Source organism: Sorex fumeus, unplaced genomic scaffold (assembly GCF_029834395.1).
Source record: "Sorex fumeus unplaced genomic scaffold, SorFum_2.1 ptg000098l, whole genome shotgun sequence".
NCBI lineage: Eukaryota > Metazoa > Chordata > Mammalia > Eulipotyphla > Soricidae > Sorex > Sorex fumeus.
The window spans coordinates 77,928,939-77,956,603 of record NW_026606155.1 but is presented as its reverse complement, the minus strand read 5'-3'; the positions used below and the strand labels follow the sequence as shown (position 1 = coordinate 77,956,603).

At 39.8% G+C, this 27,665-nt stretch overlaps 1 protein-coding gene across 2 annotated transcripts in view; it reads right to left on the bottom strand.

Moving 5' to 3' along the window:
* FMN1 (formin 1) overlaps positions 1 to 27,665 on the bottom strand; it is a 443,955-nt gene that overhangs the window by 196,936 nt on the left and 219,354 nt on the right. For both annotated transcript variants that reach the window (XM_056133806.1, XM_056133807.1), the window contains one exon: positions 21,072 to 21,222. In XM_056133806.1, the coding sequence (XP_055989781.1) occupies positions 21,072 to 21,222 (151 nt within the window). The remainder of the gene's footprint in view (positions 1 to 21,071; positions 21,223 to 27,665) is intronic.

Genomic DNA, 27,665 nt, shown 5'->3' with positions numbered 1-27,665 from the left:
TCCTAGTAATCTTGAGTAATCTCTTTAGATGAGATTTTATCCCTCAATTAATCTCCTGGTGGAGTGGTCTTACCTCTCTTTGTTGATTTGTTAATGTTGAACCCATCATTGTGTCACCACCCTATGTGATTGCTATATAAACTAAGGCTATTATAAGCTCGGTGGGGGCTCAGGCTCCAGAGGGCAGAGTCAGAAGTGAGAGAAGCAGAAGGGGAGTGAAGATTGAAATAAACTACAATTGATAATCGACCAGCCTGACCGTCGTTCTTTCCTTTCCCTGCCCATCACCATCAATCTCCCTGGGGTGGAGGAAAAGGCGCGAGACCACCGAACACAGGTGGCAAGAGAGAAAGAGCGCTGCCGGACTTTTGAAAACACACAGGTCATATATCAGTTACCATATATATCTTTATTCTTATTCTTATTTTTCTCCATTGATCTTTGTTTTGTTACTTCATAATAATTATCAACATATTATAGGTACTTAACTAATCAACTGTTTTATTTTTCTCAATATGAAGTAGAGTAAGCATCTACAGTTTTCCATTATCAGAGGCTTTGTGGGTGTTTTATTGTTATGTCTGAAACTTTGATCTGTCAGGTGCACTTGAAAAATTTTAAATTTTATTGATTTAGCATTGTTTGCCATTTCGTGTCATACCTTTATATGTGTATGTGTCTCACTGCAACAAGTACTGAAGTTTGAGTGTCAGGCTTTATTTCCAAATAACTTCCTTTCCCATTCCTCCATCTGCTTCCCCTTTTTCCTCTCGTAACCACTATATTTTCCACGAAATGTAACAGTGGTGTTTAGTTGTGTCTTGGCCATTTATTTTCTTTGGTTATTCATATTCCCATATGAATAAAACCATTTAGTAATTGCTTTTTCATTTTCTGGATTACTTCCTTATTATCTCAAGTTCCAATCATATTACTGCGACAGGCACAATTTCACCTTTTTTCATAGCCAGCCAGTGGTCCATTGAGTATATATTATACAACTTCTTTATCCCATTACCCATAAACTGACTCCATAATCTGATTATTGTAAATATTTCTAATGGGACTATCTGGGTACATATATTTTCTGAAATAGTGTCTTCATATCCTTTGGATAACTGCCTCAGAGTATTATTGCTGAAACATATAGTATTCTCATTTTCATCTTGTTCATGAATTCTCACAGTTTCCATTGCAGATATACCATCTGCTATCACTTAATCACTTAACTTCCCGTTAGTCGTCGATTTGCTCGAGCGGGCGCCAGTAACGTCTCCATTTGTCCCTGTCGCGTGCTAGTGTAGCCCAATGGCATCTCTTCGCTCCGGGAACATGGAGGGCCTCAAACCGATCGTTCATGATCTTGACAAAGAAGTCTGACCATCTGGTAGGTGGGCGGCCACGCGGTCTCTTGACATCCCGTGGAATCCAATCAGTAACAGCTCTAGTCCAACGGTCGTCTTTAAATCTCATTACATGACCAGCCCATCTGATTTTCGACACCTTGGCATATGAGACAGCGTCCCTGATCCTTGATCGTCGACGGATGTCAGAACTCCGGATTCGTTCTCTCATTTGAGTGAAACGTGATATTCCAAGCATAGCTCTTTCTATTCTTCTTTGGGAGACCTGAATGGCGTTCTCATCTTGTTTGCGTAGGGCCCAGGTCTCTGAGGCATATGTTAATGCAGGAAGAACAGTGGAATCAAAGAGATGTGCCCGGAGCCGGAGGTTCTTCGTCCTCTTAGCTATTTCTTCGACGTTCTTGAAGGCGTTCCAAGCCGCTCTCTTCCTCCTGCGCAGCTCGGGTGCCAGGTCATTTCTCATGTTGACCTCTCGACCTAGGTACACATAGCTGTTGCATTCGGAGATGGTCGTTCCATTGAGAGCGAATGGGGAACAAGGCTGTTTCTCATAAACATTGTCTTCGTAAGATTCAGCTGTAGTCCTACCTTTCCACACTCACGGTCAAAGTCGGCCAGCATTTGTGCCGCTTGGCTGATGTTTGGTGTTATTAAAACAATGTCATCAGCAAAGCGGAGGTGGTGTAGTTGCCGACCATCTATCTTCACTCCCATTCCTTCCCATTCCAGTCATCGCATGATGTTCTCGAGGGTGGCACTGAAGAGTTTCGGTGAAATGGTATCACCCTGCCGCACCCCTCTCTTGACATCAACGATCACTTCTTTGTAGAATGGTGAGATCCTGGTAGTGAATCCGCAATACAGCTCACGGAGGATCCTGATGTATTGGGCTTGAATGCCCTGATTGGCTAGGGCTTCAATGACCGCTTCCGTCTCAACAGAATCAAAGGCCTTCTTTAAATCAATGAACGTTAAGCAGAGCGGCATCTTGAACTCCCGAGAAACCTCAATGAGCTTGGTTACCGTGTGGATATGGTCGATGGTGCTGAATCCTTTGCGGAACCCTGCTTGCTCGCATGATTGTCCTTCATCTAGTGTTCTGCCAATCCTATTCAGGATGACTCGAGTGAACAGCTTGTAGATGACAGACAATAGGCAGATCGGGTGATAGTTGCCAATGTCATGGATGTCTCCCTTCTTGAACAGTAGTACGGTCCTGCTGGTTTTCCATTGGGACAGAACCTTGCATTCAGACAGGTAGCGAGTGAAGAGCCGAGCCAGTGTATTGATGAGTACTGACGGCAGGTTCTTCAGGTGTTCAGGTCTGACCTTGTCTGGGCCGGGTGCTGTTTGCTTCTTTACCAACGAAATGGCGTGTCGGATTTCGGAAGGGAGAACGTTAGGAACGACATACCCATCCTGTGGAATTTGGTATGTCGGCAAGTGGACATGGCTATCGAAGAGATTTGAGTAGAAGTCATGGATAATCTTCTCCATTGCCGTTCTGGAGGATGTGATGGATCCATCAGGACGTCGGAGGGCAGTCATCTTGGTCTTATAGTTGGCGAAGGACAGGCGGGCGTTACGAATACTTTTCCCGGCTTCTGCCGCATCTACCAGTACTTCTGCTCTTCTCTCTTTGAGGTCTTCCTTGATCGCATCTCTGCACTGCTTTGCAAGCTCGGACGTTAGCTTGCGGTTGCCTGAGGCATGCGCCAAACCACGCTGGCGAATTAGCTCAAGAGTTTTCGAAGATAGGCGACTTTTTGTGGCTATCTCTCTCTTGGCGTTCCTCGCACATTCATGGAGGTGCTGAGCCAGTCGATCGTATTCCTCGTCAATGTTGTCAACAATGGCATCTTCCCATGTTGCCGCAATAGTACCAAAGAGTTCCCAGTTGGTGGTCGTTCTGGGAGTTCTCTTTTTAAACTTTGCAGCCCTTTCTCCCCGCTCTGTGAAGTAGAATTTTGCACGAAGGAGACGGTGGTCCGATCCCGTTCGAAATTTTGGGACAACAGCGACATCAGTCAGGCAAAACCGTCGATTGAATATGATGTGGTCTATTTCGTTGTGGAATCATCCACCGGGAGACTCCCATGTCCATCGTTTAGATTCTGCCTTCTGGAACTGTGAGTTACCATGAATGGTCTTGGTCGACATGATGAACTCAGACAGTCTCTCACCCTGTTCGTTCCATTCTAGGCCATGGGTCCCGATGTGAAGTTCTTCAGCTGATCTTCTCGGTCCTATCTTGGCATTAAAATCACCCACAATGATCTTGTAGAAGGTGTGGTCTTCTTTATAGAACTTCTCTAGCTCCATGTAGAACTTCTCGATTTCTCTTTCATCATAATGAGATGTTGGTGCATAGACAACGAAGATAGAAACTGCAGGCAGTGAGCCACATCTATTCAAATGTAAACGTCCGATTCGGGTTGTTATATATAAATAAAATTACATTTCAATTAACTGTATCCAATAGTTTCTTTTCTCCATATCTTTGCATTTGTTTCTGAACTTTTTGATGTAGGCTAATCTCATAAACCTGAAAGATCCCATTATTGTTTTGTTTGTTTAAAAAATGTATTATTCTTCTGATGTACATCTTATTAATAAGTTGAAAATTTTTCCATGGGCTGGAACCATCTGTCTTCTTTGTAGAAATAGCTCTCCAAAAAATACTCATTTTTCATAAACACATTCGGCAGTGCTCAAGGCTTAACACAAGCCCTGAACTCAGGGATCATTCAATGGAGGTGCTTGGGGAACCATATGGGGATGCCTGGGGATTGAATCCTGGTCAGCCGCCTGAAAGGCAAGAATCTTATCCTCTGTACTATCTCTCTGGTCACACAATTATATTTTGACTAAGTTTGAAACAAGAAATAAATTTGGGATTAATTAACATTTTAAAATGCTTATTTTCTTATTCATGGGCTCTGTTTTATGTAAGTCTATTTTAGTGCTTTAGTATATATATATATATACATATATATATACATATATATATACATACTTGTGGAATTCTATTTGCTAAATTCTATTTAAAATCTTCATCACAAGATGAGAAAAAATAGACTTTAATTTTTCCTTCTCTTCTTGTCTTTATCTGTTAGTACTACTAAGATTATTTCCTAGTTTTAAGAACATCACCATTTTCTATTCTCTAGAGTATTTTGATTATGAAGGAAATACATGATGTAATAAAACCATCTGGGGCTGGTAATTTTCTTGTAAGAAGATTTTAAGTCACTGATCCAATTTCCTTAATATTTAGAGGACACTGAAGTGTCCAATTTCTCCTTAATTCTGTTCTGATAATTTACTAGGAGACTGTTGATGTTATTTTCATCTACTGGCAAAAATCTTTACACATTTTTACTGTATCTACAGCTACACTCACTTTTACTTCCCCGATACTTGTATTTATTTTGCTTATTTGTTTAGATCACTCTTGCCAATATCTTTTCCATTAACAAACTTTTAGTGGCTGGGATATGGTTCAGTGATACAATGCATGTCTCACATGTGTTCAATTTTCTGGGTTTAATTTCCAATACCATACACACACACACACACACACACACACAAACACACAAATCCAACCTTTATTAATGATATGGCGTTTGGCTTGCATGTGGCCAACGTGGCCAATCCCGGGTTCAATTCCTCCACCCCTCTCGGAGAGCCCGGCAAGCTACCGAGAGTATCTTGCCTGCACAGCAGAGCCTGACAAGTTCCCCATGATGTATTCAATATGCCAAAAACAGTAACAACAAGTCTAACAATTTGTTTTGAGACGTTACTGGTGCCCACTCAAGCAAACAAGCAAATTGATGAACAACGGGAGGACAGTGCTACAGTGCTGTGTAATGCATAATGTTTTAAAGTTGCATTTCTCTTTCTTTCTTTCTTTTCTCTTTCTTTTCTCTCTCTCTTTCTTTCTTCTTTCTTTCTTTCTTTCTTTCTTTCTTTCTTTCTTTCTTTCTTTCTTGTGTTGAGAATTGAACTCAGGATGTTACACATGCAAGTGTCCTATCACCTGGCACTTACTCCTCTATATATTCCCATTGCCATTTGGGATGGGGGGGGAGGGTGGGCTAGATGGGAACAATGGAGCCTCATATGTGGTGCTCAGGAGGCCCAGAGGTCACTTTCAGTAATTCCAGCCAAAAAAGCAGGCTGACACTTCAATGCTAGGGCCCTAGAATGCAGTGATGCTTGGGCTGTGGTGGTGGGGATTTCTCTGGCCACCCTGACAGGCAGGGATCGGGATCACATATGGTGCCAGGGATCAAACCCACAATGCATTCAAACATGTGCCCTAACCTGTGTGCTCTCCCAGATATACTGTCATCTTTTAACGTATGTGGTTGACACAAGAGATACCAAACATTTTATCATATTCTATATGCAAAAAAATGGCTTTTGTCATAGTTCATCTTAGTTCCTTCTTATTCCTTGGAATTTTTCTTCTTTTTTTTTTTTAGCTCATTTTGAAAGCTTAATTTTTTTAAGTTATTTAAAATTTTTAATTTTATTTTAGCACCATGGTTTACAAACTAGTAGGGTATCACTGTATCACTATCATTCCATTGTTCATCGATTTCCTCGAGCAGGCACCAGTAATGTCTCCTTCATCCTAACACAGATTTTAGAAAATGCCACATTTGAGGTTCTTTCAGGGTCAGGGGATTAAGACCCATCATTGTTACGGGTTTTGGCATATCGAATACGTCACGGGGAGTTTGCCAGAATCTGCCGTGCAGACAGGATACTCTTGGTAGCCTGCTAGGTTCTCCAAGAGTATGAACTAGGTGTAATGCCTACCTACTGGAAGATGCGGGATCTGGGTAGAGGAGGCCCAGTCCCGATCTGAGCAGGCTTGGAGATCTCAGCCCCGGGTCCTGCATGCCTGGGTTCCTCTGCCAGTTCCTTCATGCATGAGGCTCGTCCGAACGTGTGGAAAGTGGTTTTAAGCATGGTTGTGGCTGGTTCCAGAGGTCTTCGGCTGCTGGGGCTCTGCTTGGGGTGGGGAGGGAAACTCAACCCGCCCCCCTCCAAGTGGCCCATGTGAGGACAGCCAGGCGCTGGGGCAGGAGACTCTGCACTGTTCTCTTCCGGGAGCTGGGTTTTATAGTCACTGAGTCTTGGCCGTTGACGGGATAACATGGCACTGGGGACAGTTGGTGGGTGTAACGCCTATCTACTGGAAGATGGGGGATCTAGGTGGAGATCTACCATTGTCTCAGTTTCCTTAACCCCCTCATAGCCCGCTCCCCCTCCAGTAAATTTCCTGCTGAAAACAAGTTCTGAGTTTCTGCTGCCTTTGGGCATCTATTATTCTGTTATTCCCCTATAAAGATTCTTTATACACTGCATATGAGAGAGATCATTCTGTATCTGTCCATCTAACTTCACTAAGCATAATACTCTCCAGCTCTATCCACATAGCATCATATTTCATTTTTTTCTTACAGTCAAATAGTATTCCATTGTGTATATGTACCACAGTTTCTTTACCTAGTTATTTGTTCTTAAATACTTAAGTTGTTTCTAGATTTTGCCCTTAGGGTAGATGCTCAGAAGTGGAATTGTTTGGTCTTATGGAAGCTCAATTTCTATGTTTTTTGAGAAGTACTTCTATTATTTTCCAAAAAGGTTAGACTAGTCAACATTGCAACATAAATGAATGAGGGTCTGTTTATTCCCATATCCACACCTACGTTGGTTGTTTTAACTCTCTGTGATGTATGCCAGTCTCACTAGTATGGGATGATATCTCATTTTTATTTTATTTGAATTTTCCTGATAAATGATGTAGAGCACTTTTTCATATACTTTTGGCCATCTTCTTTCTGTTCATCTCTTCCCAAAAATTTTTGATGGTGCTGGCTGTTGCTGATTTGCTTTTTTTGTTTTTACAGAGTTCTACTTGTGTATTATATATCTTGGCTATCAATTCTTTATTTTATGAATGGTGAACAAACATCCTCTCCCAGTCTGTAAGGTGTCATTTATTCTGGCAATCATTTCCTATGTAGCAGAGAAGCTTCTTAGTTTGATATAGCCCCATTTGCTTATCTGTGTCACAGTTTGCTTGGTCAATGGTTTTGAATCATTGAAAATACCTTTAGCACCAATGAAATATTTTACCTATGTTTTGAAAATAAAATTTTTGTCTATCTTTTTTATAACAAAGACTCATGATTAAATTATGAATCTTGGTAGAAATGTTTTTTATTTTCTACTACGTTTCCTGAATCCCACCATAATTGCCTCCTTAGATACGAGTGCTGTCTTTATAGGCATAATTTAAATTGACATGTTTAAGAAGTCTTCATCATTGATAGATCATTTTTCTAACTTCATTTTAGCAAAAGATGGGGTTTGCATGAAAAACTATTTGAGATCTGTTAAAATTATATCCATATATAAAAATAAATAGTATAGAAAGCTTCTTTATAATAAAAAAATAAAATATCATGCTTGATGCAATTATGACCTAAATCAACCATCCTGAACATACTCAGACTTATTGATAGCATGTTATAGTCTTAATGAATTTAAGGTCATTATTAACATTATTGTAAATCATAGTACTGCCATAAATTTCAGAGAAAATAAATGAAAGAAAAAATTGAAGGAGGCCACCTTAAGTCACGTGCCAACACTTTGCATATTTGAAATTGTATCAAAATTACACATTAGCCATAAAACTGAAACAAAGTAGTACTAGAGAATGAAGACAAGTTTTATGTTTTGTTCTACTGCATGGTTTCTATTGGTGTAGACAAAGGACATTAATTTCTGAGCAGCAAGATTTAATGACAAATGAAACGGAGCGCGGCCACTGCTGGAAGTCCAGAAGGCATCAGTGAATGAGAAAAAAAGGCTTCTGGTTAGTACTTTACCTTTTGTTCCCTAATAGGTGTGACACTAGAACAGCGAACTTCAACATTTTTATACTTGTGGACTAGCACTGGTCTGTGAACTGGCAATCAAAAACTTTAACATTAGAGAGCAGAGTTAAGGCTCAAAAAGAACAAGGGTATAGTTTGCATATGAAAGTCCCAGACTCAATCCCTGAGACCATGTAGTCCACTAAACACTGCTAGATGTGGTCCCAAAACAAAACAAAACAAGAAAATCACTATACTCGAAGACTCCCTATTTCAACTCTTGGTGGCAGTGATGATGATGGTGACATTTTGGTGTATTCAGCAAACATAGATACCCCAACAGATACAGGAACTAAAGAGGAGCCTCAAAATAATGAAGGCAGTTGTAGGAGGATAAACAAATAACACAGAAAGGAAAAGGCAGGCCTGGTTTCTGGTTTCTAAATACCTGCTAAACCACTATGTTCCCACTTTCCATACTTAGGGTTTTTTGTATGCATGTGTGGCTACGTGTGCATGAGTGCATGTACGCGTGTGTGTGTGGTTGTGTGTGGTGTGCAGAGAATTGAACCTATGGTCTCTTCACACATATAAGATTAGTGCTCTTCAGCAGCATGACATCCCCAGGCCCCACATTCCCTACATGGAATAGTTGTGACAGTTCCCTGGGTATGGATAGGTAAGCAGATGGTAGGAAACTTAAGAGTAGAGACCCCTAGGACTGCCTATCCTGGCTTCCTAGTAGCTTTGAGACAAACACCAGGATATTTACTGATAGGTGCAAGCTTACTTTGCTGGTTCTAACTCCTTCTTTTGTCTCAAAGATTCACCCTCCTTCCTTCTATGGCAACTCAATGGCCATGATCTATATTCGAATCTGAATTGTTCTATCTCCATACCCCAGGATGTACCACACATACATCTGTATTGGATGGTGATATACAGTAAAAATGTTTTATAGTCCAGTTTTCTAGCATCTTACTAAATTATCCTACAACACATTGTCTGCTTTAGGCATTTTGCTGCTACTTTCTGAATCATGTTCTTTTCTAAGCAACCATCTCAATGCCTCATTTTTTCCATTCGTAAGATGATTATAGTACAGAGAGAACTACTTATAATGAGGCCCAGCTCAAATGATGTGGCTTTCTGTTGGCTTCATTTTAGATAAATCTTTCTTTGTTAATTAATGTACCTTATCCCAGAGTCGTAAGTAACATTTATGTTCTTCAACTGGACAGGGAGGAATAGAGCCACACCCAGAGTAGACGATCCAGAAACTTCAGAATCAGTATGAATGCAATAACCATACAAACACAAAGCTTAAAAGTTAAGTTGTTGTGCTTGTTATAATCTAAATAAGTTGAATCAGACAGCCTAGATAGAGAAAAAAATTGATGCGATGATTAGGTCATGGATTAACTCCCTGGTACTTGTACCCTATACTATTTTTAAAGACCTCCTTCTCACCTCCTATGATATTTTGCGCATGCAAATGCCTAATGTAACAACAAAAGCACCCAGCAAAAAGTTAATTAGTGAAAGTGAAAAACACTATTACTTAGTAACCAGAGCCTGGAGCCAGATCCCAATTGAGCTATTTCTTATGGTGAGGGAAGAGATCAAAATGCCCAATCGGTTCCACGTGGTCTCTTGAATGGGTCATTCTAGAGCTTCACATCTTTATCAAAGGAACCTCGCTGCCCCTCCCTTTCTATTGCAATGAGGAGCAAAGAGCAGTCCTCCTTACAAGGTACTAGGGAACTCCAGGGCTCTTCCATTCACCATAAAGGGCTTGGAAGCCAAGGAATCCAGCTGGAAGCAAGCACAATTCACTAACTCTTCCCAGTCCAACCCCTTTTGTCACTCATTCCACCAGAGGGGCCCTTGCCCCTCCAATCCCATTTGTACCCCACAGAGGAGATCTGATAATGGTCCTGGCAGAGCTGTGACTTTTTATAACTTCTGGCAGGGGCCTCGCTGACCCATAACATGGCTACACACATGATTTCTTCTCATACTGTCTTTGTAAATTGACCATGGCTAACCTTGCTGCCCTAATCAGATCAATCAGAATAACATTTCTTTAGCTGCTACAAGCTGGCAGCCTCCTGGGCTGAGGCGTGACTCAGAGTCAGGCACAGATACTGAAGGCGGATTGTGGAGTTTCCAGTGGTCTCAGGTTTCCCCGACTTTGATCACAGTTGGTGAGCTCTGTAGGGCCCGTGTTTACAGCCATGCAAATTAGCCTCAGCTGGAGAGAAATCAGGTCAGGCCCAAATGAAATCAAGCTCTGAGCCACAAGGCATTTTATCAAACATTGAAAGTGTGGTCATAATACTGGGGTCAAACCAGACTGTCCTAGGACACATGTGGACAGCTCTACAGAGTGTAACGGAACTCCTGGCTAGACCTCTGAACTCTGGAGACTCAGATATGGAGGGAAGGACCCGAAGAGTAATTCAAACCCACAGGGCTGGCCAGCAAGACCCATAGATGCTGCTGACAAAAGCCAGTTCTTGTTTGTTATTGCTAAATAGAGAAGCTCCAGAAGAAAAATAATGTACCTTTGAGGAAAGAAGCCTTGTGGTTACGTGACTGTCTCTTGGAATCGCCTCTGTTACTCACTTACTAAACAAGGTCCAAGAATTTGGCTTTGGGGGCTGGAACAATAGCACATCGGGTAGGCCTGCACGTGGCAGACCCAGGTTCGGTTCCCAGCATCCCATATGGTCCCCTGCAGAGCTAGGAGTAACCCCTGTGCATCGCTGGTGTAACCCAAAAAGCAAAAAAAAAAAAAAAAAAAACAAAGAATCTGGCTTTGTTTTCTCAAACATTTATGTAGAAGACATTTTAAAATGCAAAGGTACCTGTTCATGGGTTTGAAGAAAAATATGATCAAAATGATCATTTTCCATAAAGCAATTTCTAGGTTTAATGCAACCCCTATCAAAAACTCTACTAGCATTTTTCAAGGAAGTGAAAGAAATAATTCTAAAATGTGTATGAAACAAACAAACAAGCAAAAATGCCCCAAATAGTTGAAGCAATTGGAGAAAAAAGAAAAATGGTTGTTATCTCATACCCTGACATTAGAAAGCATGGATAGTCAAAACTTTATGGTACTGGAACAAAAAGACACACAGACTAATGAAAGTGAATTGAGAGTCCAGAAATCAATCTATATACAGAGAGTTATTTTATGACAAAGTAGTCAAGATCATATAAAAATGGAATCAACACTACATCAAAAGGGGTTAGATATTTGAATAGAAGACCTAAAACCATAAAACGAAACATAGTCGTACGCTCATAGTCATCAACAAGAGAGATCTCTTTGTGGACTCAACTCTCACAGCACAAGAGAAAAAGAGCAAAGCTGAGAAGGAGCTCAGTGACAGAGCACTTGCTTTGCATATGTGCATGGTTGCTCTTCAGCATCATACATCACACACACACACACACACACACACACACACACACTACATGGGGTTACATCAAACTGAAAAGCATTTTTTACAGTTAAAGAAACTCTCATAAGAAAGAAAAAGCCATTTAAATATTGGGAGAAGATATTTGAAAATTATTCATCAAAGGGTTTATATCCAAACTATAAAGAGCGCTCAGGACCAGGGATACCAGGGATACAGCTCAGTAGTAGAGCACTTCCGTTGCATGTGGAGGCCCTAGATTTGAGACCTGGCACCCCATCATGCTTCTTCTCCAAAGAATACTTACTTCTCCAAAGAAGACTGCAGGTAGTCCACAAGCACAATTAAAAAAAAAGTGCTCCACTTCACTTATTAAAAAAAGCAATATCACAATAAGATATCATCGGACACCTGAGAATGGCCTATCTAAAAAGAAAAACTGGAATTGACATGTGCTCACATGTGGAGGAAGAGGAACTCTGGGACACAATTGGTGGGGCTGCAAATTGGTGTGGCCACTACAAAAAATAGTAAGGACACAATTCAGAAAATGGAAAGCAGAACTACCCTATCATTTAGTAATTCCACTCCTAGGTATTTCTCAGTAGAATACGAATAATAATTGGAAAAGATATGTACATCCGTATGTTTAAAGCAGCATTCTTCATGATACCCAAGACATTGATACAGCCTAAATACCCATCCATGAATGAGTGGATAAAGACCTATGATATCTACACTCAACAAAATACTACTCAACAAGAACAAACTACCAAAACAACTCATTAAAAAAGATGAAATCATGCCATTTTACAATAATATGGAAGGAACTTCAGATGGTTATGCAGAGTAAGAAGGTAAAACACAACTACTTGGATGATTTCTCTCATGTGTGGGATAAAAATAACAAAATAAACAAAACACAACAGAAACAACTCAGACTGCGCAAAACATGATGATTACAAGGGGATAAATCTGATGATGAGAAGGACACTAGAACTTTGGTAGAGGTGAATGAAACTTATACACCTTAGAAGTAGAAGATTATACTCTTATATACTTTAAAATTACACTGCTATGTTATTAAATTTGGGATAGTATTGTAAATCAATAATTACTCAATTAAAATGTTAAGTGAAAGAAAATAAACTGAGAAGATGTGTGGGCTGGAGCGACAGCACAGCAGGTAGGGCATTTGCCTTGCACACGGCCAAACTGGCTGACCCAAGTTTGATTCTTCCGCCTTCGATTCTTCCACCCCTCTTGCAAAGCCTGGCAAGCTACCCATGATATATTCGATATGCCAAACACAGTAACAACAAGTCTCATAATGTTGCTGGGCCCGTTGGAGCAAATCGATGAACAACGGGAGGACACTAACAGAGAAGATGTGCACCTACAAGTATAATCTGACATCCTGCATTTGGAAAGAGCATCCAAAGAATATCCATGTCATTTGTGGCAGGGAGATTACATGGATGAACAAGCCATAATTGCTAATAATATTTAAGACAAGATCTCTGGTTCTCAATTGTTCCAATTTCCATTTCTATTTACCCCATCATATTTCTAGTCCATTGATAGCTCAGTTCATAAACAGTTTCTTTAAAAATAATTACGCAGTGTACTTGTGTGTTTTTAGAGAGGGAATGGTTGAAAGTCTAATAGCTATTTTCTGAGTTCCCAACATTGCAGTGCTGTTGGGTCAAATGTCTTGAAACATCAGATTGTGCCTCAGTCTAGGTACTGAGCCATTGGTTTATTTGAGATTTTCCTATCATCCTTTTAATAAATTTAAAATATCAAAGCTGATATTTTTCTCAAGCATTTTTATTTGCAAAGAAAACCAGTCCCTGGAATTCACCAAATTCAAGTTTACCTTTTGACAGAGGAAAAACAGACATCAAATCCAGATAACTTAAAGGGCTTTTCCAAGACTCTTGTTGGTTAGATTCAGAGCCAGAAGTGAAACCTGGGTCTACCACAACTAGAAAATAAAGCTGAGATTTTCCCAAGTAAATCATTACTTCCTATTAAATTCAGACCAATAGACCATTCAATGAGCAATTAAGGCACAGATTCTGGACTTGAGTTGGATTTATTTTCTTACTCTACTACTAGGGCTGGAGCGATAGCACAGCGGGTAGGGCGTTTGCCTTACACGCAGGCAACATGGCCGACCCGAGTTCGATTCCTCCGCCCCTCTCAGAGAACCCGGCAAGCTACCGAGAGTATCTCGCCCTCACGGCAGAGCCTGGCAAGCTCCCCGTGACGTATTCGATATGCCAAACACAGTAACAACAAAGTCTCCAATGGAGACGTTACTGGGCCCGCTCGAGTAAATCGAAGATCAACGGGAGGGCCTTCCTTCCTTCCTTCCTACTCTACTACTAACAAGCTAGACAAATTGCCAGACCCTCTGAGTCCTACTTTTCTTACCTACAAGGCAGGAATAATCACAGCAAACATAAAACTGGCTTCTTGTAACAAGTGAACACATGCAAAGCACATATTACCATCAGTGATTATCATCTTCACTTGAAAAATACTCCATGAATATGTGCTAAGACTTCTGTAATTGAGGACATACCTGTGAGAGCATGTGTGTACGGGGACTATTTCAACTCTGTGTATAGTGAAGATACATGAAGACATGGGGGCATTTGCTGTCACATTTGGCCATAGGGCCCACAATAAAGAGAAATGAAATGGCTCAAGAGGGTGCAGAAGAAGGACAGATACTCTCTTAAAGTTTCTACTTCTCCCTGCTTCAAATTAGATGCGAGTTAGCTCTGTGAAGTTCAGTACGAGAAGGCGCCCTCTTGTGGTTGGGGGAGGGTAATGAGCATCCTAATAATGCTGCTACTAGCTTGAGGTACAAATAAGTCCAGTTTAAGTTACTGCTTAACAGCCAGTAAGAGAAACAGAGTTCAACTCCAAAAATAATAGTCAAATTCAAATTCTGAAAGAATCATTGATACTAGGCTTGACAAGTCCTAAGCATCTTTTTTCTTAAGTAAATATAGTAAAACATTGGAGGGCAATCTTATTGCCAAATAAAATTTGCAAGGCAGAATTTTTGTAAACATTTTCCTATCATGAAGTAGAAGCTCCTGCTTGCTTTTTGGTAGATGTGTCTCATCAGGGACCTTTATCCGAAGATCAGAAAAACGTCTTGACATTTCAGATACTATTCAAGGAAACTGAACAGAGCACTAATGACTGCACAGTTCTATAATCAATACAGGGGTTTATTTTACGCATCTCTATAAAACAATAACCTGCAGCTTCACTGTTCATTGTTCAAAGAGAAATAGAGGCTGGAAAATTCAGCCCCACTCTAGGGCAGATGAAAAAAAAATGCACGTACTTTAGCAAAGAGAAATTTGTACACAAAAGCTGAAATTATAAAAACTTGGAAGGCAACAGGTTATGAAAACCCAATAAATTTATGTACAGGCTTCCAAGCAATGTTCTCCTTCCACCCGTTGCCCCTCCCCACTATACTGAGACACCAAGTCTGGGATCTGAGAATTACAGCTGTAATCCTCGCCAAAATGACCAATTTACAACTGAAGGCTTTTGGCTCCAGGAAGTTTCAACAGACTAGTGTCTGCTGAACCATCACAACCTCTCCACACCCACCCCCACCCCAAAGTGCTCAGGGAATAGCCATTATCTCATTAATTCTTAAGAAATATCTACAAAAGAAGCAGAGGGAGAGGAATGCTTTTGTATATTTTACGGAAGAGGGAACAAGCACAGAGATTATTTACAATTCAAACTGAGATCATGGCATTTCAAGAGAGGAAGAATATTGGCAGGTCATGCTGATTTTCAGAAAGTTGTTGGGCAAGTTCAGAAAGCAATCAGAAAGTGTATCAGCAGTGTAGCTACTTCTTTGACAGGCACCAGGAAAAAAAGAATCTCAGACAATGAAGACAGATTTCTGGCTCCTTGTCAAAATACTGACCTATCTTTCCCAGGAACAAATGTAACGTAGGCAGTGTAAACATAGGCATGGGGACAGTGGAAACTCTTATTTTATAGCAGAGAGTTGACTATGTAAACCAAGTTAGAGGAACTACTAGATGTCCCTACAGGTCACTAAGTGGAGCTGTGGGATTCTTCATAAACAACAACAAAATAGGAATGGTGTAGAGTTACCATTTGCAAATGATATCAAGAATGAATTTATCAATGTGTTTAAGACTTCACATCAGCCTTAGGAATCACACTAAGATCATTAAGAATTTGTTTTTAAAAAAGCTTTTAAAATAGCTCATATACTAATGGAACAAATATGATTTCTAGAGAATACATATATTCTCAAGAATGAATGTGTGTATACACATGCATACACACACACAAACACACACACACACACACAGAGTTTGGGAACACATCCAGTGATGCTGAAGGCTTACTCCTCGGTCTGTGCTCAGTAGTCATTCCTGACAACACTCAGGGGATAATATGTGGTGCCATGGATCAAACTAGGGTCAGCCATGTGTAAGGAAAGCACCTTACACTCTATACTATATTTCTGGCCCTAGAGATTCAAGTACTTTCATAAACATATTTTCACTTTATCCTCAAGTCAACCCTATAAATTATTATTCCCAATTTCGCTGGTACAGAATTAGTGTGGGGAATGTTAAGTGGCCTGTTCTGTTCATCATCAAAGAATAGAAGCTAGGAAATAGTACCTGGTATCTATGGTACCAAAATCCAATATTCTGACTAGTTTCCACATTGTTGGCTACTGTGTTTGTGATGCCAAGGCTGCATGGTATCACAAACAAGTATGTCACATGACTGTATTACAATACAAATTTGTCACAGCAACTATTTACATAGCTAATAAACTATTGAATAGAGGCAAAAGAAAAAATAAATCCAAATCTCCTTATTTATTGTTGAAGCTATATGTAATTTCTTTCCGTTCAAAGATCTAGTTTCCTACTGAAAGACGTATTTTGGTATCACACAAATGTAACTGTATTGTGTTGATTTTTATAATAGCTCCTCTCATTTGTAAATATCAAAACTATCACCCCAAGAAAAACTATTACCATTAGCAGTATGGCAAATTATAATTTAAATAAAGAGAATCTGAAGCCCCATGCAGAGGTTCTGCAACATCCCTTTAAGTTTTTGTTATCTCAATAGTTTCCCAATTCATAATGTGAAACGTTGGAAGTCATTTATCTTTCTAAGTCTCATTTTCTTACGTACCAAAGGAGAATAATGAATTAGATGATGGTAATGAATTAGAAGTTTCCTTCTAATTCCATGACAACATAATAATATTGGAGAGGATCCTTTCCCAGTTGAAGAATATGTATCCACATACTTTAAACTAATGCCAGTGCCGGACACATCAAATACTATTACAGAAGCTAAAGCTAGAGAGCACTAGCTGAGTTCTGCAGAACATTGGCAATTCCAAGAGTTATCACCAAGCCAGTAACATCCAAGGGATGAAGAGCAGCTCCACCGACAGCTGTCTACATGCATGTCTCAGTCCTGGCTGAGGTCCGATAACCAAAATTCACAATGTTGGACTTTAGGATGTCTATTATACACTGCACTTTAGTCATATAAGTTTCTATTTGGCAATAATTGTCCTTGCCCTCTTCTATAGGTACCATTGTGTGGTTAACAGAATTGGCCTCCAATATTGAGTTCTCGGCTGCTCGCAACCTCTAATATTTACTTTCATTTTCATTTTTAAGAGAGAAAAGCATCTGATTCTGGGAAGAGACTACAGGATCTATCTGATGTTGGGAATCTGGCCACAGACACAGAGGAAGACTGATAAGAGGCAGATTTGGAGTTTTCTGCTATTTAAAACTTAAAATCTCAGTTAACAGAGAGTCTACAAAATTCACATTGAAAATTCTAGATCATAATGCCTATTAGCCTGACTTTTTTTTTTTTGCCTCTCTTCAAGTGCTATGGGGGCAATGGCCAAGTCAATTCACAAAGATTAAAGGGTTCAAATGAAGGGTATTCTCCCTCTTGTAGAGAGAGAAAAACAACAAACACATTAAGCCCTAACTGCCTTAGTGAAACATCCTTTGTTCAACACGCAAACAATTATGAGATAAGAAATAAGAATAAATAACCTAGTGCTTTGAAGTTTTAAAAACAAATGCTTTGTTTTAAAATACTCATTTGCCAAAACAGAAATAATTAGTTTGACGAATAAACAACATGTTACCAAGGATCCAGAGAAACAAAAGTAGAAATAGTGATCTGAGAAGAAATAGAGAGCAGAAGATTAATATCACATTGCATAAAAAATATTCATTATAATTATAAACTATAAAAATGGAAGAAAAAGAAGAAACAGATGCACAGAGAAAAAATACATCCTCTTTAAGAAAAAGATTCTAATAGCAAGTTTTCTATAATATACATTTCACCACAACTAAAAATACAAAACAGGTTTAGAAAATATTCAGTAGAGTTCATGACTAGTCAGAGAAAAACTTCCAGAAAAAGTCAAATTGAGACTAGATGCAGAATATCTTTTGTAAAGAAATAATAGTTTTTATTGGTTTTATAGATGGCATTAATAAAGTTAGCATACCTATAAAAGTATATTTATTTCCATCTCACATGAATCTAAATGAACAGAAATATATTTTATTGTTAGTGGATCCATTAACTTCTGCCTGTAACTAATTGTTCACTTGAATATTCAAACTGTTGCATATAGTATGTCCTCTAAAAAGATGTGCTCTGATATCTGTTACTGGGATCACATGTTTCTCACAAAAAAAAATTCCAGAAGAAGTGGTGAAAACCTCTGATCATGATTTTTAGTCCACATTTCACGTAACAAAGGAAATCTGACTTGACTATCAGAAGAACTACATTCACAATTTTTCTTTTTTCCTCAACAGTAAGGCACAACTGATTTAAGAATCCAAACGACTTGAAACATGAACCAATGGGCAAATTCCACTTTAAGTATGAAGAGCGGATAAAATATTCAATATTACACACGATATATTTCTTCAAATCCTTTTTGATTTGAACTTTCTAACATCCTGGTACGACAGGAAGATTCACACAGTCAAGAATCAAGAACAATGCAGAAACAAGTTTATTAGCTATCCGTGGAAACTGGTTCCAGGATACCCCTGACCTTTCTTGCCCCATAGTACCAAAATATAACAGTGCTCAAGTCTGCAAAGCTTCATATAGTGTTGGTTAGATCTGTAGATGCAGAATGCAGGGGTTGAAAGGGCTCACTCTTCTCTACCTATCCACAACGCTCTCTAGACTACATCAAACAACACACTGATGCAGGAAGTATCAGCCATGAGTGGCAAGAGCAGAAACAAAATGGAAACAGTTCTGATTGGATGAGGGCAAACCATGCATCATCCACAGAATGCTGACCAGGATACATACATACATATATATATATATATATATATATATATATATATATATAAAACCTCACTTAAAAAGACCTTCAGTAGGAAGGTTAAGAGACTGAACAAGCACTTTGACTTAAGCACACAGCCAGTTTAGGGGGCATAGCAACAATTCCATGTCACATATTCAAATCCCATGAGAATCTTGATCTTGTTCTCTAATGCATTGCTGAGAGCCAGATTTCAAGTCCTCAAGTCCTTTCCTCAGAAGCCCTTTCCTCATGAGTGACTACAATTTCTCATACTTTATGCTACTGTTATACCAAGAGTAGAACAGCATTTGATGGGGTATAAAGTAGACCACGGGCTGGAGCGATAGCACAGCGGGTAGGGCGTTTGCCTTACAAGCGGCCAACATGGCCGACCCGAGTTCGATTCCTCCGCCCCTCTCGGAGAGCCCGGCAAGCTACCGAGAGTATTCGATATGCCAGACACAGTAACAACAAAGTCTCCAATGGAGACGTTACTGGGCCCGCTCGAGCTCGAGCTCGAGCTCGAGCTCGAGCAAAGTAGACCACAATCAATCTTGATGTGTGTGTGTGTACGTGTGTAAGCACACAAAGGCTCAAATTCTAATAACATCTTAATGTTCTTTTATACAAGGACTTAATGGCTCCAAGGTGAGATAAAACAATTTTCACATACTTTCCTCTAAGGAAACCTTTTTGGATCATTTTTAGTCAATTATTCAAAATAAGCAACAGCACTGTAGCACTGTCCTCCCATTGTACATTGATTTGCTCGAGCAGGCCCAGTAATGTCTCCATTGTGAGACTTGTTGCTACTGTTTTTGGCATATTGAATTCATCACAAGTAGCTTGCCAGGCTTTACCATGCAGGTGAGATACTCTCGGTAGCTTGCCAGGCTCTCCGAGAGGGGCAGAGGAATCGAACTTGGGTCAGCCACGTGCAAGGCAAATGCCTTACCACTGTACTACCGATATGGCCCATAATAAGCAATACAAAATAAATTATTTAGCAGCTGCTTGTGGGGCAGGCTTCTATATTGATGGAAATTTTCAAAATAATGGTAGTGAGAAGGTGTAGTGGTGGTGAGACTGGTGTTGAATTTACTGTACTGTTGAAATTGAATGTACTCAATTATTGTGAACAACATTATGAAAATAAAATTTTTTAAAAAAGAAGCCCCCTCCTTCATGAAATCTATTCTCAACACTCCATTTACAGCTTCAGCTTCTGTCTCTGCCCCCTAGCCCCCCGCCCATCAACTCCCACCCTAGCTAAAGTTTGCTCCACTTGCCCTACTCTACCGACAGATTTAATTCTGTCTTTACTGTTTGTTATTAGTATATGCTCCACAGAACAAGGACCTTTGGGCTTTTTTTCAATCAAGATATCCCAGATCCTTAGACTATTCTCTCCAAATCAGCTTTCAGTAATGATGCAAATGATTTCTTTTTTATGCTATATGGTTGCCACTGGCCAGAAGAGTTTGCAAAGAAGTTAGTACAAATGTAGGATTGAATCCAACTCTAACTAATTTTATTATTTAATAGCCATATATGGCTAATGCCACCATACTTGGACAGCCCAGGCCTCAGACAAAGCCAGCACAAACACATTTCCAATAAATACTTGTTAAATTTAGAAGCAAAACAGTAAAACATATTTTCCATATGTTAATAAAACATTTTTCACTACCTGCAAATTTAATTTTTTTCAATAGAATTAATAGTCAAAAGAAGTCCAGAATAAGAAAATAGTTTGAAGATTTAGATGATACAACCTAAAGCTTCAGCACAGATTTCTCAAACTATTGGCTTCGTTTTGTCATCCGTAACTCAAATTCTTGCCCTATCCTCAATTTTTTTAAACTGAGGGGAAACAAACTAGCAGCACATAACTTTTATTACATATTACAAACATATATACAATAATTATGATCACTATATTCAGTACCTTTTTGACCTTGTTTTTTTTCTCATAGGACTCTGATAGAGGTTTTTTCTTCTGCTGAGTTGTATCTTTGGAGAATAAATACTCAAATTCACTGGTATCCCGGATATCAGGTTCTTCTAGGGAATCCCATAAGGTTGGTGCAGTATTTTGGCTTCAAAGAGAAAGCAACAGGTTAAACTTCAGAGACAATACATTTAAAAAAAAAAACCAGAATACAATGGAATATCTCTCTAATGTTTTAATCCTTTTTTCTAATCCAAACATGCAGCTCTAATAAATTTGGGGAAAAGGATTATTTTATTATACATGCTTTCCCCCTGAAAGTCAAATTTATGAACAAACATTTTTTAAAAAATAGTATCAGAGACATAGCAAAACTCTGTAGAACCTGAAATCCTGGGATTAGGATTCTTGAGGCTACATAATCTGCTCTTTTCTAAATGTGGAATTTTCAAAGCATGTGAAAAAAATGAGCATAAAGGTAGGAAAAAAACGATTTTGAGACACCCAAGGGATCATTCTTAAATAGAATGAAAATGGAGCACTAATGTAAAGAGTTAACCTCTTTCTTAATTTTTCTCTACTAGTTTTAAATGTTTCAGTCACCCCAGTGCAGAACCAATAATATGTGAACAGCTGTGTTCATTTAGAAACACTTGATTTATATATAATACGCCACCCCACCATCATCAATAATAAAAAACAAACCCAAAGTTCCATTGCCACAGCCTCCATGGGGATTTCAACTACAGCAGCCACAGAAAAACTGAGTTGAGATTTGTTTTTAAGAAGTAGGGTGCCCAGCAGCTTTTGGCAGAAATGCGTCCAGACCCCGCAGTAGGTTACTTAAGCCAGTCCACCCCAGGGAGGAAAGGGTGCTGTTTCTTCGCCTGCTCCCCCTAGGTGGTTCAGTGGTCACCATCCTCCAGAGGCCACTGGACAGTCAGGTTTGGGCCCACAGTGACAGGACAAGGAGGGCCTCACGGGATGGGGGTGGAGCTGGCCCTTTCCTCCCCATCCCAACGAGACCCTGAGTTGCCGTTTTCGGCCTCTCTGGCTCCTAATCAAGCCTCTTAATGGCCATGATCCCTGAGACTCAGAAACAAATTTCAGAACCCAGCAGCTTTTGGCAGAAATCCCTCCAGATTTAATTGTTAAAATTTCGGAATTTCAAAATTGTGCAGCCAATATTGCAGCCGCCTGGCATCATATGTTATTCATAAGTAGAAATAGAAAACAAATTGTCTACTGTTGCCTTTTGGGCAGATCTGAGTTGGGGTAAAATCCCAAATAATAATGGTGGGTCTGGTGTCGAAATATTGAATGTAATCAAAGTAGAGAGAGAGAGAGTAATGTGGAAATCATCTGCCCCACAGGTAGGGGGAGGGTGTAGGATGGGGGTTTACTGGGGATTTTGGTGGTGGAGAATGGGCAGTGGTGAAGGTACGGGTGTTTCATTGTATGATCGAGACTTAAATCTGAAAGCTTTGTAACTGCTCTAACGGCGATTCAATAAATAAAATTATAAAAAATGAAAAAAAAAAGTAAGGTGAGTTCATGACCAATTCAATCAGCGTAATCAGTGGCTGAATAAATAGCAGTACTCCTACATTAAAAAAAAAAAAAAGAAGTAGGGTACCTCAAGTTTTGCAACAAAGGAAAAGAAAACAATATGGAAAATAAGGCACAGAAAACTGCCTCTGAGCTCTTCAATGGGTTATGATGCAAACTTCCATCAAAAAGGACAATTTTCTCCCAAATGTCTCCTTTTTAACTTATCTAATTAAAAAAAATTAATGTCCAAAGCAGGGGAGGGGAAGATGCCTCAGATGCACATTCACTGGACTTACCAAGTTTCAATGCTTTTTTATTTCAATAGATAAAAACCAAAAGACTGTTATATGGCAAAATATATATTACATATGCTAAATAACTAAAAGTTCATTGTTTGTTTGCTGAGTTTTTTGGCAATACCCAGTAGTGCCTGGGCCCTACTCCCAGCTCATTGCTTCGGAGTCATTCCTGGTGGTGCTCAGTGGACCATGTGGTGCCAGGAACTGAACTCAGAGCTGCTGCATGCAAAGCATGCACTCTATTATTCCAGGCCTACATGGTGATTTTTATGTTGAAAATAGTTGGAAACTATTCTGTGTCCATATTTTGCTGTGCTTATTTTTCCCATGAGATATGACACTGGGTTTTAGTAATATTCAGTTCACTCAGTCTATTTAAATATGTTTATATATTCACTTCACTCACTCTATTTAAATATATTTATATACATATACACATATATATACCACCTAATGTAACCATTTGATCATTTAAGGAACACATAAGTATCATATGTAACGTATACAATATTACAATTAATACTTGTAATATCACCATCCAAGGACTTGACCATTTCCAATGAAAATATGTCTATGTGCTCTTTCCTGAGCCACTCCTTTTCTTGATTCATTTAATTTAACTTGAAACATAAATACCATTAATATTTAGGTCTTTAATAGCTTTGGAGCTTGCAGCCTGTTAAGGGCTGCTGGTCCAGGCAGAAGGAAGGCTCTGGGAAAATTGAGCAGAAAACAGAGAAGATAGTGACAGTTTTAAATAGCAGTAAGTAGACAGTTGAGACCCTTCACCTCCCATCACCTGTACCACATGGTCTCAGCTCTGAGAAATCTGACCTCAATGTGCCTGGAGCAATAGCACAACAGGTAGGGATTTTGCCTTGCACACGGCCAACCAGGTCCTAGCATCCCATATAGTTCCCTGAGCACCGCCAGGAGTAATTTCTGAGTGCAGAGCCAGGAGTAACCCCTGTGCACTGCCGGGTGTGAACCAAAAAGAAAAAAAAAAAGAAATCTGACCTCAAGTGGGGACAAGTGCAGTAGCTCATATCCGGGATAAAATACACTTTGGGAGTCTGGCAGAATACTTTATCACCATGTACAATGTTTCCATGGGCAAAAGGATTACCAATAATGACTGAACCAAAAATGAAATTCTCAACTCTAAGTTAAGGCAACTGGTTCTTGATAGAAGTATGAGTTGGGGTGGAGGGAAATAGCACTCTCATGAGAAATCATCTATCATAGTGGTTGCCAATACTCAGTCTCTCTCTCTCTCTCTGAAGATAAACACTAAGGAAGACACCAAGGAACTAGGAGATGAGAATTTCTTCTTTAACGAAATGTTTCTTACTTTAACACCACTAAACAGACAAAAATCAAAACAAAAAGCGAGAGTTAAAAAAAAAAAATCTGGTCATCCCATAGTTATCACCACATAAGCTTGTTTGCTGGTCCAACTTTACAGACTTGTAATTAAATCTCGAAGACATGCAAATCAAGCCACCAAAATTCATGAGTACAAGGATCTCGAGGGGAGAGGGCCAAGTGAAGGCCCTACTGAAGCCCCGACAGCCACATTCATAGCCCACAGCTGCCCCCATGCCAACGGCTCAATGCCACTGATTCATGACTAATCTCTACTGAGGTGCAGAAACACCAAACTGGTAAAAACTCTAGGTATACCAGTTTTCAGGCGGAGAGTTTTGGGGTATTCAAGTGGGGACAGGCAGCCTCCCCCTCAGCCCTCTGTACTTCTACAATCCCTGGCGGCCACACCCACAACCTACAACTACCACCATGTAAACTTACAGCCCAATAACACATCCTGGAGTACCTGTAAAGGCTGTGCAACACCTCCAGATTTTACAACACTGACATCCCAGTAGGCACACACTAAGTTAGATGGGAAAGCAACATAGAAGCTAACCAAAAATCAATAAACAATAACACAGAAGGCTCAACTAGCAATGAACAGTTTGGTAAACCCTCAGACAAGGATTTAATGACCCCCATGGTGAGATATAAAAGTTTTCACAAACTTTCTTTTATGTAAGTATTTTTCGATAATTTTATTGGCCGTTTAGTTGTAACAAGCTATATAAAATAAATTATTTTGTGCTGGCTAAGAAGTCATACCTCAGGAGCATACTTCCCCGTTTAGGGACAGTGGTAGAGGGAAGGTTATACGAGTGGTAAGATTTGGTGTTGGAACATTGAATGTCTGTAAGAACTGTATTATGAACAACTTTGTAAACCACAGTGTTTAAACAAAGAAAAAAACAATCAGATCATGTCAAAAGAAAAAGCAATTTAGGTGGATGAGAGTCATTATAGACATCATGTATAGATTGTACAAAGGGCGTGGCCTTGGTATTACAAAATATTAAAATACCATTTCAGGGGCTGGAGAGATAGCACACTCAAGAATCAGTGGCATTGAGCCAATAAATAAAATAAAATGGCATTTTATTCTATTATGGGCTGGAGCGATAGCACAGCGGGTAAGGCGTCACCTTGCACGGCCAACCTGGGTTTGATTCCCAGCATCCCATATGGTCCCTGAGCACTGCCAGGAGTAATTCCTGAGTGCATGAGCCAGGATTAACCCCAGTGCAATGCTGGATGTGACCCAAAAAAGCAAAAATAAATAAATAAGTGTAGCACTGTAGCACTATCCTCTCATTGTTCATCAATTTGCTTGAGCAGCCCAGTAACGTCTCCATTGTGAGACTTGTTGTTACTGTGTTTGGCATATCACGTATGTCACGAGTAGCTTGCCAGGCTTTCCCATGCGGGCAAAATACTCTTGCCTGGGCTCTCTGAGAGGGGCAGAGGAATAAAACCCAGGTCAACTGGCTGGTCGCATGCAAGGCAAACGCCCTACCCAAAGTGCAATCGCTCCAGCCAAATAAAATAAAATAAAATAAAATACCATTTCACCTCCATTAAAAGAACACATTTCATCTCAAATAATTTTACATTTTCCCATAAGTGAATGCTACAGAGATCATTTTAGTTTAAAATAAGCCACTGTAGGTGCCAGGGACGTGGCTCCACAGAAGAATGCACATGTGTGACTCTGTCAGTTCAACTCCTGCCACACCCCCAAGGCACAGCTGAGTGTGATCTCCTGTTCTGATGTGATCCTCAGCAATACAGCCAAGTGGGTGACTCATAGCGTTCAACAGTAACAACAAAGGGAAGAAACAGGGGAAAACAGTGGTAAAGGTGCTTCTAAGTACAAAATCATTTTGAGAGACCCACAATGACAGATGAACAGTGCAGTACAGCAGGAAGAGGGTGGGTTGCCATTTAGCATCCAACTTAGGGCAGCTCCCACCCTTGCCCTAAACACAGTCTTTAGACTAGGTACCCTATTGTCACCGGTCAGAACATTCATCTATTTTTCATTTCCCTGAACTGAGACCCTAAATTTCTAGGGAGACTAAAAAGAACTTGACTACTCAATTGCTTTCTTCCTCATAATGGTCAATGGTTATCTCCAGCTTGCCTTCACATACCAGGAACAGGTGGGCAAAGGAACTCATTTCCCACCCCACTCAATGGCTCTGGAATTCTCTGTGCATAATATCCTTTGAGCTACTGAGTCACAGGTGTGAAACAGCTCCACACACGGCCAGCATACACAAGTGGTAGGTCACTCCTTTTGCAATGGCGGAACATTAAATTGACAGCACAAAGAAGAGAATGTAGTTCTGAATAAATATCCTGGGATGTTACTTAAGAAATAGCATCTGAGTCTTAAATGGGAAGAGGGGGATATGAGTACTTTAGTTAATGGGAGGAGCTACTTTATTCTATGTCTATCATTTTTATTTAAAATGATTCATTTGGAAAATTCTAAAAGTATCAGCATTTTTAAAAAGTATCAGAAATATCTGAAAATACACTCTTGGGAAAAGGAGAGATAGCGGAAGAGGGTAAGATGCTTGTCGGTATGCAGCTGACCCAGGTTTGATCCCTAGCACCACATATGGTCCCCTGATCCCTGCCAGGAGTCCCTGCGTGCAGAGCTAGAAGTAAGGCTTAAGCAAAGCTGGGTGTGGCCCTAAAATCAAGTAAATAAACACTCTTGGACTTTATTAAGAAAGAGAATAATATCAAGTACACGATTGACTTAGGTCACCATATACTTAGTATTATTAAGGTATTTCTCATGCCTAGTAATTTCCAGTTGCTTTAAAATAGTGAACTACATTTTATTTTGTTCAATATTCTGTCTTCCCTGAGCAAAACGTTACAAAACTTTGAAAAACAATCCATCACTACACCTTGACTTAGGGACTAGGATCAAAATTTTAAAGTTTTCTGTATTTGCAGCTCTTTGCAAATGAAGTTTGAACCTAAGGAGGAGCTCAACATCATGCTCAATGTCCTCTCAAGAAGCTCCAAAGCAAAGCAAGAGAAATTGTATTTAAATCTGTGCAAAAGTTTCCAAGCAATGACAGCTTCCTGCCATCCTGACCTACATTAACCAGCTGTACAAATGGAAGATGCTCCATAAATATCCACACCTCCCCCTCCCCAACCTGCACATTTGCTAAAGGACAATAAGATGGACAGCTGGACAACATTCAAGTAAGGGGATCTGAGTTTAAAAGGAGTTTGTATTTTATGATATAAGTGACATGGGGCCAGAGAGACAGTACAGTGGGTAGGTCACTTGCCTTGCAGGGGGCCAACCCAGGTTCAATTCCCAATACCACATATGGTTTCCAAA